General features: G+C 45.5%; 1 protein-coding gene across 1 annotated transcript in view; it reads left to right on the top strand.

Annotated features, from left to right (window-relative positions):
• The first annotated feature begins 8298 nt into the window (after positions 1 to 8298).
• Positions 8299 to 10895, top strand: part of LOC117095234 (aldehyde oxidase 2-like) — an 82101-nt gene continuing 79504 nt past the window's right edge. Inside the window, 1 exon segment of the mRNA XM_033232021.1 lies at positions 8299 to 8352. Coding sequence (XP_033087912.1) covers positions 8299 to 8352 — 54 coding nt within the window.

The raw sequence follows: 10895 nt of genomic DNA, 5'->3' as shown, positions 1-10895 counted from the left end.
ATTTTTTTAACTTTACCTTTAACAATAATACTGGTTATTGGTTTTTGTAAACAGCCTTGTTACATTAGTTTCTTTCTGTTTTCTTTTCTTTAGAGTTTTTCTTAGGAATGGCTGCTGAATTTATCAAGTAACTTAATAGCATCTATTGATTTAATTTAACACAGTTTTCCACCTTTTTTTGATGTAATGGACTAAGTTAGTTGATACATTTCTGATGAACCACCCTTATGTCCCAGAAATAATCCTTACTTGGTATATTATCCCTTGATACACTGATGGATTTTATTCACTTAGATGGATTTTATTTTACTTAGAATTTTTCTATCTATATTCATAAACAAGGTTCTTCTGCAACTTTTTTGCTATCTGTGTTGGGTTATGGTATTTAAATTTTACTAGGTGTATAAAACAAATTAGGGAGAATTTCCATTTATGTATGCTAGGGAGCGTTTAAATAATATTGCCATTATCTTAATGATTACATGAAATTCATCTATAAGTTCATTTGTTTCTGGTTCGTTGTTCAATGACATTTTTAATCTTTTGCATTTTCTTCCATAACAAGTTGTCTGATTGTTTACATTAGCGTGTTATCTCTTTGACCAGTCTATATTTTTATCCTCCTTTTATCACTTTAAGTGATTTTCTTATAAATAGTATACAGGATACCTAGATTTGAGGATTTCTTATCATTAAATCTGCTAGTCATTATTTTTAAGTGGTAGGATTCATTTCATTTAGATTTCTCATGATGGTTAACAATTTTAATTATTTACTTCACACCCATTATATTTATTTTATACCTATTGTATATCATTTAAGTTGCATATAAGGTATATTATATGTTTTACACTGTGGTTTCCATTTTTTCCTTTTTGTTTCTTTGCTGGTGTACTCAAACTATGAGCAATTCCATTTCTTCTCTTGTTACTTTGGAAGTTCAACTGAACAATAAGTTGTTCACTTCCATTTACCTGCTCTGACAGACACGTATTTCTCCACCTCTATTTAAAAAGAAGATAGCAAATAGTTCTCCTGCAAAAAGTTACTCTTTCCTGGCCTCCTGCTCCATCTGTCCCGTATTTCTGCCCTTTCCCCCAGTAAGCTAATACTTTGGGAACTTTTACTTTTCCTCCTCCCCACAGCTGTCCCCAAGCCTTAAGTTGCTGCAGTTGTGTGTGTGTTCATTCTAGACTGTTAATTGAATTTCCCTCGCCATATGACTCTTTTTAGCATTTATATGACACATTTCCAAATAGCCTACCCTTATCCATTTAGACTTTCTCTCCCCTTCACCTTCTTACCTGAGCCGGGTTTTGTTTGATTTTTTTCCTGAGATGGGGTGGTCTTCCCCTGGGTGAGAAGTTTGCTCCACTTACTGGGTCTCCAATGCCCTTGTTGCCTCTCCGCAACCAGCAGGTGCTAGTCTACTGCCCTCTAGTGTCCACTGTGGCAGATGAGCGCTCCATGCCAAGTGATTCTCCGTCACAGAAAGCCTGATCTTTCAACCTAGTACCTTGTAAGAGTCTATTATCCTTGGAGTTTAAATATGGTATCAGGTGATACCAGGTGGCTGTCCTTTCTCTTCAGTCCAGCCATGAACTTGAGAAGCATTCTAATCTGTAGATTCAGATTGCTCTTCAGCTCAGAGAAAATGGTTCGTGTTTAATAATTATTTCTCCTTTATCGATCCCTCTTTCTACTTCAGCTATCCTCTTTATTCATGAGGTCTCTTGCATTTAGAGACCTCTTACCCTGCTCTTCATGGTTCTACTGCTGTATGTCTTTGCCCTGTGCTGAGATATATTCACTGCACTTTGTCTTCCAGGTCACTAATTTGGGTTTCAATCATGAGCATCGTCATCTGCCGGACTGTTTATTAGCTGGTTTATGTTTTCTTCAGAAAGTCTTTTTGGGGGATGCAGTCTAATGTTCTTGTTAATATTCAAATTGACAGTTGTCCCCTCCAACAGCTCTCTTTTGCTAGGGGTGAAGATTATTCTATTTTGAATAATCTTCTCTGAGGCTCTTGGGCCTCAGGCCTGCCCTCGCAACATACCACACACTGGCTGGCTTAAAACAACAGAAAGTTGTTATGTCACAGTTCTGGGGACTAAGAGGCCAAAATAAAGCATCAGTGGGGTCATGCTCTTCTAGACTCTCTAGAAAAGATACTTCCTCACCTTCTCCTAGAGCGCAGTAGTTACCAGCCATCCTTGGTGTCGGTTGCCTTATGGACGCATCACTCCAACCCCTGCCTGCGTCTTCACAGGCTCATCTCCTCCACGTGTGTCTCCAAACCTCCCTCTCCTTATAAGGACACCAGTCATCAGATTTAAGGTCTACCCTAATCCAGTATCACCTCATCTTAACTTGATTACACTTACAAAGACCCATCCAAGTAAGATCACACTGGAAACAAAGTTCAACCCACAACAGGCTACCTTAAATTTTTTTATTCATCAGCTCAATGGGCTCCAGCTTAGTTAATAGGGTACCCTAAGCGGCACTGGCCACAGGTTATAGAAATAACCCTCATTCACTCTCCTGGCAGGGTAGAAGCAGGAAGGCTGCCAGGGCCCTGTTGAGGCAAGTGGTTGAATCTCCTCAGCCTCACAGCCCTCCTGCTCCCCATAGGAATCCTTGCTGAGACTGGGACAGGAAGGGTTCGGCCCGCCCATCTGGCAGTCTTGACCTCCTATTCACACTAACGGCTTTCTCTCCATGTGCCCCGCCCCACCCCCACGACAAAGCTCTTCTCCCGATTTACAGCTTTGGCGGTGATGGTCTCTAAGCACCCCCACTTCCAGCCTGCGGAGGAAAGAACCCCTCTCCTACAGAGCCCGAGGCCTTGCTGGCACTCAGCTTTCCCTAGGTCCAGCTGACCCTGGCTCAGCAGAGGCAGGAAGATGGAAGCTGGGGGGCAAAGGGAAGGAGACTTAAAGTCAAAAAAGCTGAAAACAAAAGATCTGGAACACAGATAGTTAATGATCAGCCCAAGCTCTCACGGTCCTGTAAAGCCCCCACGGTCCTTCTATTACCTGTGTGTTCATCTTTGGGTTTTGAGAGCTCACGACAGAAGGCAGTGGCCCAGAGACTACACAGCAGCGGCTGGTACTTTTCCATTTACATCAGCAAGAGGATGTGTTACAGGGTTTTTTGTTTTGTTTTGTTTTTCCAGAAATAAAGTTTGTTTGACTTTTGGGAGAGGGCAGTGTCATTTCCAATATTAATTCTTTCACCAGGTGCCAGGGATTCTCTGATGTAAATCATAAGATCTTTTTTATAACAAACATACAAGCACCTGGGTCAATATAGGTGAAATGTCTCTCACCTACCGGAAAAAAAATCCATTTAAAAGTGAACAAATTTAGTCTTCCCTTTTCATTAAAGAAGAAAAGGCCAGGTGTGGTGGCTCACGCCTGTAATCCCAGCACTTTGGGAGGTCGAGGCAGGCCAATCGCTTGAGGCCAGGAGTTTGAGACCAGCCTGGCCAACATGGTGAAATCCCATCTCTACCAAAAATACTAAAATTAACCGGGTGTGGTGGTGCATGCTTGTAATCCCAGCTACTTAGAAGGCTGAGGCACGAGAATCGCTTGAACCCAGGAGGTGGACGTTGCAGTGAGCCAAGATCAAGCCACTGCACACCAGCCTGGATGACAGAGTGAGACTCTGTCTCAAAAAAAAAAAAAGAAGAAAAAGAAAAGAAGAAACAAACAAACAAAAAAAATGTAATGGTTGCTTTTTTCCATTGTCCTGAATAAGAACTGAAGGTCAGAAAAACTTGGCAGAGACTGCATCCACGATCCCTTGCTGTGGGCAATCTTACATTCACTGTGAAGTGGGTGGTTTTCAAACTGAGCTCCTGAGAGTTCTGGGAGTTTCTCGAAGGAAAGAAAGCCAGACGACTTCAGGCCTTTACCCCAGGCCTCTCAGCTAGGGCAATAAACTTTTTGTTTAATTTGTTTACACTTCACAAAATGTGATTCAAACAAAGATTTTCCTGGCTCTAAGGAGTTTAAAAAACCCTTCTCTAAAGCCATTCACGGTCAGTTTTCAGTTTCCCAGCAACTGAAGTATTATGTTCCCTAATCCAAACTACTTTTATATCTTCCAAATCTAATGCCATAATCCAGTTTTAGTGCTCTAAAACTGTTCTACTTGACATGCTTGAATTTTATGTGGACATTGACTGATTTATTCTGATAAATATTTTGAGGCACCGTAATTCATGCTTCCAGAGTAATTACTGGCACGTGCTCCTGTCAATGCGAACCGTGTGCTTTTTTGGTTTAGCAGTTGCCCTCTTTTAAAGGGAACAGTCAGAGGGGGAACAGATTGTGGACCCTTACAACCCAGTCCCTGTGTTGTTCTCCTTTAAATGGAGGCAACCATAAGAAGCCTGTGTCTCTGCACACTCCCTTCTCCCCTAGCCTGCCTCCCCTTCATCCCTGATCCTCACAGAATCGACTCTACTCATCTTTCAGGCCTAAATTTCCCTTCCTTAGGGAGGCCTTTTCTGAGCCTTGTCCCTGAAGAAACAGTTGATTTATCTATGTGTGTCACAAGCATAAATCTTTAATTGCATGTTACTGTCTTACTAAAACTTAAGGGCCGGCCAGGCACGGTGGCTAATGCCTGTAATCCCAGCACTTTGGGAGGCCGAGGTAGGTGGATCACCTGAGGTTGGGTGTTTGAGACCAGCCTGACCAACATGGAGAAACCCCGTCTCTACTAAAAATACAAAAATTAGCCAGGCATGGTGGCGCATGCCTGTAATCCCAGCTACTCGGGAGGCTGAGGCAGGAGAATCGCTTGAACCCAGGAGGCGGAGGTTGCTGTGAGTCAAGATCATGCCATTGCACTCCAGCCTGGGCAACAAGAGCAAAACTCTGTCTAAAAAAAAAAAAAAAAAAAAAAAAAAACCTTAAGGGTCTCAGAGGATGGAAACGTGTAGCTCTTGTTTTCCACCATATGCTACCATTTAGCATAGTGCCGGGTGCAAAGCAGAGCAGAGGTTGAATTACTACTGGTTGAATGAATGAAGAATGAATGAATAAAACGTTAATGCCTCCTTCATTTAAATTACTTTGGGTAATCAGTCAAGCCCCTTCCATGAATGAGTTGCCGTTTATGCTGCACATGGCAGGGGATACAACCAGGGAACTCCAGGAGCTAATTGCCTAGTTGGGAACATGACACACAAACACTGCAAAGATAATCAACTAATCAGTGGCACATTCGAGACAGGTTTCTTGGTTCCTAGTTTAATAAATGAAAAGTAAAGAAGCAATGGGTTGAATCTGCAGGTGCTTGGGGATTCCAGAGAAAGGCAAGGAGGGAGGTTTGGAGCTGCTTTCTGATGGTAGCTAAAAAGGAAGGGAGCGAAATCACCATGGGGCAGGGACAGGGTCCTCATCATTGCAGACGTGGGAGAAGTTTCTCCAGTCATTCAACAAACTACTCTCTGGTAGGCATCTTTCTAGGCCCTGGGATATAGGGGCGAACTGAAAGTAACATCTGTGCCCTCATGGAACTCATATTCTAGTGGAGAAAGCGAATAAAAAGATATCAAGTGTCCATGTCAGGTAGTAATGATTGCTATGGAGAAAATGAAACAGGGTGGTAGAAAATAGAGGGACGGCCCCATCTCTACAAAAAATAAAAGATTAACCAGGCGTGGTGGTGCGTGCCTGTTGTCCCAGCAACTTGGGACGATGAGTTGGGAGGATCAGAAGGGGGGCAGAAGGATCACTTGAGCCTGGGACATTGAGGTAGCAATGAGCCATGATTGCACCACTGCACTCCAGCCAGAGCAACAGAGCAAGATCCTGTTTCAAAAAAGAAAGAAAAAGAAAATAGTGATGGGAGTGCTACTTCAGACTACACGATCAGGGAAGAGCTCGACCCAAATAACAAGAAGACACCAGCCAACGTGGCCCAAGGCCTGAGATGTGAAAGAAGTTAGCATATTGGAGAAGCAGAGAAAAGGCCAGTGTGACTGAAGGTACACTCACAGAGAGGGGTGGCACTTGGTCCCATGAGGCCTTTGTGGCAAGGTGTGTGGGTTTACTCGGTGCACTGGGAGGCCCTTGGAGGGTCGTAAGTTGAGAAACGCCAGGTTTAAGTAGAAGAAGGACATGAGAAGAGTAATTTGACTAGAGCAGGAGATTTTTTTTTTTTTTTTTTTTTTTGAGACAGAGATTCCACTATTTTTTCCCAGGCTGGAGTGCAGTGCTGCGATCTCGTTTCACCACAACCTCCGCCTCCTGGGTTCAAGCGATTCTCCTGCCTCAGCCTCCCGAGTAGCTGGGATTACAGGCATGCGCCACCACACCCGACTAATTTTTGTGTTTTTAGTAGAGACAGGGTTTCTCCATGTTGGTCAGGCTGGTCTTAAACTCCCAACCTCAGGTGATCCGCCCATCTCAGCCTCCCAAAGTGCTGGAATTACAGGCATGAGTCACCGCGCCTAGCTGAGATTTTTTTTTTTTAAGAGCAAGGGAGTCAGAGGCCAGAGACAGGGACAGGTTGTGGAAGGCTTGGCACACTGGGCTAAAGAGTTTAAACCTATGTTCCAAGCAGAGAGCTATTCAGGGGTTTTGAACTGAAGTAACATGATCAAAAAGTCCTGATAGCACCAGGAGCGACATGATCAAAGTGTGACCTGAAGGTCCTTCCTAATTCACAGCACGATCTCTAACTTCTCTCACAGGACTGCTGCAGATGTATTTGACAACTGTTTAATACATGTAAAACACCCATATACATACTCAAACCAACACTCAGGCAAGTGTGTAAACACTCGTCTCCACGTGTGCATGAAAACTGGAATGCCTGAGAACCCAGGCATTAGAATTGTCAAGAAATTTGGAAGCTGCCAACTCCATTCGTTGAGGAGTAGCTCTAGGAAGGATTCTGAAGCCACATCGGGACCGGGGAATGACAGGACCTTCCTCAATTAGCCAGAGCAAGAGGATGCCAGGTGTTTGCCATACTGGCCTGACAGATACACTGCCACACAGTGAATGCTCATCTGAAGACCAAGAATTGACTCTAATGATGGTGCCAGGGCTCCAAGAACTGGTCAAGGAAGTGTTGGGGAACACAGTGGTCTTGCCAGCTCTCCTGAAGCCAGGCACATAAGCAGCTACTTGCTTCACCCATACATGAGGCCAAGTGCTAGGCATTACTTCAGCTGAAAGAATAAGAACAGCTTGATTTTATCTACAGATAGCTAATTGGAGATGTTCATAAAGAACAAACAGGATTTTTTTTTTTTTTTTTTTTTTTTGAGACAGGGTCTCGCTCTTTCACCCAGGCTGAAGTACAGTGGCATGTTCACAGCTCACTGCAGCCTCAACCTCCCAAGCTCGAGTCATCCTCCTGCCTCAGCCTCCCAAGTGGTTGGGACTACAGGCATGTGCCACCACACCTGGCTAATTTTTGTATTTTTTAGTAGAGACACGGTTTTGCCATGTCGCCGAGGGTGGTGTCAAGCCCCTTGGAACAAGTAATCCTCCCAAAGTGCTGGGATTACAAGTGTGAGCCACACCACACCTGGCTGGGTTTTCTCTTTTTAAAAATCAAGGATTCTGTCTATACATCTTACAGGTGTTACAAGCCAAATATCTCAGTTTTAATTCCTGCTTTGCCATTTACTCTGAGTGACTCCGAGCTAGCAATCTAACTTCTCTGGGCCTCAGTTTACTTATCTGTACAGTGGTTGCCTTAACTACATCACTGCGTTGCAGTGGAACAATTCTGTGGGTGGGGAGGAAGTAGGAAGGCACCCCACAACTCCACTTCAGCTATGGCACAGACTGGATTTGATCATACGATCTCCTATGAGGAGACATTTCGGCAGCTAAAATTAGAAGAAAAAAAAGCTGGGGAAAGACAGAAAGCCCACTTTTGTCTTAGAAAAAAGTGAAATCCATCCAGGGTCTGTTTCCAGGGCTGAGGCAGTGTGCAGAGCAGGCTTAAGCTTAGATTGTTGCTTACGGTTTTCACGCCGATGCCCTCAAACTTCAGAAAGAGCAAGAAGAGGTGTGGGCTGTGTACTGAGTCAGCTTCAAAGTCAGGATTGGCGGGAGGCAGAGTGAGGCTCAAGTTAAGAGGCTGGACTAGACAGGGGCCCTAGCCTTAAGCTGTGAAACAAGGAAGTCTCCACCTCTTGTGCTCCTGAGGCTCCAGGCCACCTGCTTCTACACAAATCCTTACCACTCAATTCTGTGGCTGGGGCACACTGCATTCCCACCGTGTCTTGTAAAGCAGAACCTGTTTACAGGTGCAATGCCTTGCGCGTCACGATCAGACGAGCTGGTTTTCTTCGTGAACGGGAGGAAGGTAAGGGATGGGCACTCCTACCATGGTGTGCAGGGGCAGCAGGAAACCACGAGCTGGAGGGCAGCTCTTGTGGCCCATTTGGGCTGAGCCCCTGCAGTCAGGGGCAAGAAGCCAGGGACTAGAAAGCCATCCTAATGTGACCTGTTTCCCACTCAGCCAGAGCTCAGCTCCTGGAAACGTGGGGAGGACTCCGTAAAGCCTTGGTGTCGGATGAATCTGGCTTCGCTATTTACTGTATAACGTTGTGCACGCCACTTCCCCTCCCTGAGTGTTGGCGTCCTCATCTTTGAAATCCACTTCTAGGACTATCGTAAAGATGAAAAGAAAGCTGTCCCTTTCCTTGTTTAGGAGCCCCCCTTGGAAAGCGCCTGGTGCCAGGCTGATTCACGGACACACTTTATCTGGTGACACGTCTTGATCCTCAAAATTAGGAGGACAAGAAATAGGACCTTTTTTTTGTTTGTTTATCAGCTTAATTTTTCTGTTGAGTCCTCATCGTACAGAATTGGCTAAAATGTCCTCACAGTCGATTGGAGTCCCCTGCTTTCCCTGGGTTGTAGCTAAGCTCCATTTTGGTGCCTGTATAACAAGGGCAGGGACTCTCCATTGCCAGTTGTCCCAGCATCCTCCCTCCAGTCCTCACCATCCACCCACACAGGCCCCTAGTTAACCCTAGTGCCCTCTGCAGGTCCTTCGCTTCCTGAGTCCCTGTCTGTCTCTCAAATGAACCATTCTGCAGCTCCCAAGGCACAGGGCTTTTCTGGGGTCTTGTCACTTCTCCCCCAAGGACCCTCAGCCCCAGGACTTGGTCATTGTCTACCCCCAACCCCAGAGCTTAGTTCAAGAAAGGAGCCTTAAAGTTCTTATCGATGCCCTTCTGACCCACACTCCTGTATGCAGACTCCGTAACCAGCAACCGCCATATGTTCTTCCAAAACTGTCATTTGAGGGTCTGAGTCCTTACTTGCCTGACCCACTGGCCTAGGTTTTGGAGACTCAAAAGCCAGAGGAGGCTCCTTCCTCTACTTTCCACTCCACATCACCTCTGTGCCATGAGCCCAGAGTGAAGTAGCTGCAGTCAGAGCAGGGAATAAGTCAGGGGTTAGAAGAAATGCAAGGAGGGTGTGGTAGGGGTGGGAGTCAGTCACACAACAGAAATATCCGGCAGGGCGCGGTGGCTCATGCCTGTAATCCCAACACTTTGGGAGGCTGAGGCGGGCAGATCACCTGAGGTCAAGAGTTCAAGACCAGTCTGGCCAACGCGGTGAAACCCCGTCTCTACTGAAAATACAAAAATCAGCCGGGCACAGTGGCAGGCACCTGTAATCCCAGCTACTCAGGAGGCTGAGGCAGGAGAATGGCTTGAACCCGGGAGACAGAGGTTGTAGTGAGCCAAGATCACGCCATTGCACTCCAGCCTGAGAGACAAGAGCAAGACTTCATCTAAAAAATAAAAATAAAAATAAAAAAAACTCATCCAACCACACTCTCAATCCATGTGCTTAAAGGATTAGCAGTGGGGGTAGGGGCTGGCAGAGAACAGCCTCTTCTTCCATTGATTTGGATCCCCTGAAGATCCAGAAAGCAGCTGAATTTTAACATCCCAGCTTGGATGCATCTTCCTTGTTTTTTTAATTCTTTGAGATCTACAAAACTTTATGTCTTCCTTCTGGGGAGAAAGGAAGACCCTAACATGGATAGTTCACTGTATCTTCCTTTCCTCCAATGCAACAGAATGACTAGATGTGTTCACAGGACACCCCTAAAACCTCCCCTTTTTTTTTTTTTTTTTTTTTTGAGACAGAATCTTGCTCTGTCTCCCAGGCTAGAGTGCAGTGGTGCAATCTCGGCTGCTCACTGCAACCTCCATCTCCTGGGTTCAAGCAATTTTCATGCCTCAGTCTCCCAAGTCGCTGGGATTATAGACATGCACCACCATGCCCAGCACCCCCCCTTTTTTTTTTTTTTTGTATTTTTAGTAAGACAAGGTTTTGCCATGTTGGTTAGGCTGATCTTGAACTCCTAGCCTCAAGTAATCCACCTGCCTCAGCCTCCCAAAGTGCTGGGATTACAGGCATGAGTCACTGTGCCAGGCCAAACCTCCACTTTTCAAGGAGTTGGGGATGTTAGTGTCCACCAGGGCCACCTGGGTCCTGAGCTGGGACATCAAGTCTCACTACTGGCTCCACTGCTATTGAGGGAGTGGCAGGCTCAAGGGCCTCCCCAGGACAGCAGCAATTCTCCATTTCCTCTTCCTTCCTACCACTCTTCAGACTCCTGCTGCGGCAAATGCATTCCCAGCCAGAGGGATCTCATAGGGGCCAGAATCTCTGCCTACCCAGCTTGCCTCCCTACAGGACCCTTCATTGCATACATGCACACACACACACAAACACATAATGCACACACACATACACACAGGCACACACATGCATAAACGCACACACATGCACACACACACACACATGCACACAATCCAAGTCCCTCCCAGATTTGAAATATTTCAAGACCGAATTGGAAGATTCCACAAAAACAGATAGTGG

The sequence above is a fragment of the Trachypithecus francoisi genome, unplaced genomic scaffold (genome assembly GCF_009764315.1).
Source record: "Trachypithecus francoisi isolate TF-2019V2 unplaced genomic scaffold, Tfra_2.0 Lachesis_group13, whole genome shotgun sequence".
NCBI lineage: Eukaryota > Metazoa > Chordata > Mammalia > Primates > Cercopithecidae > Trachypithecus > Trachypithecus francoisi.
The sequence above is the reverse complement of the archived record's forward strand: the minus strand, read 5'-3'. Positions and strand labels throughout refer to the sequence as shown.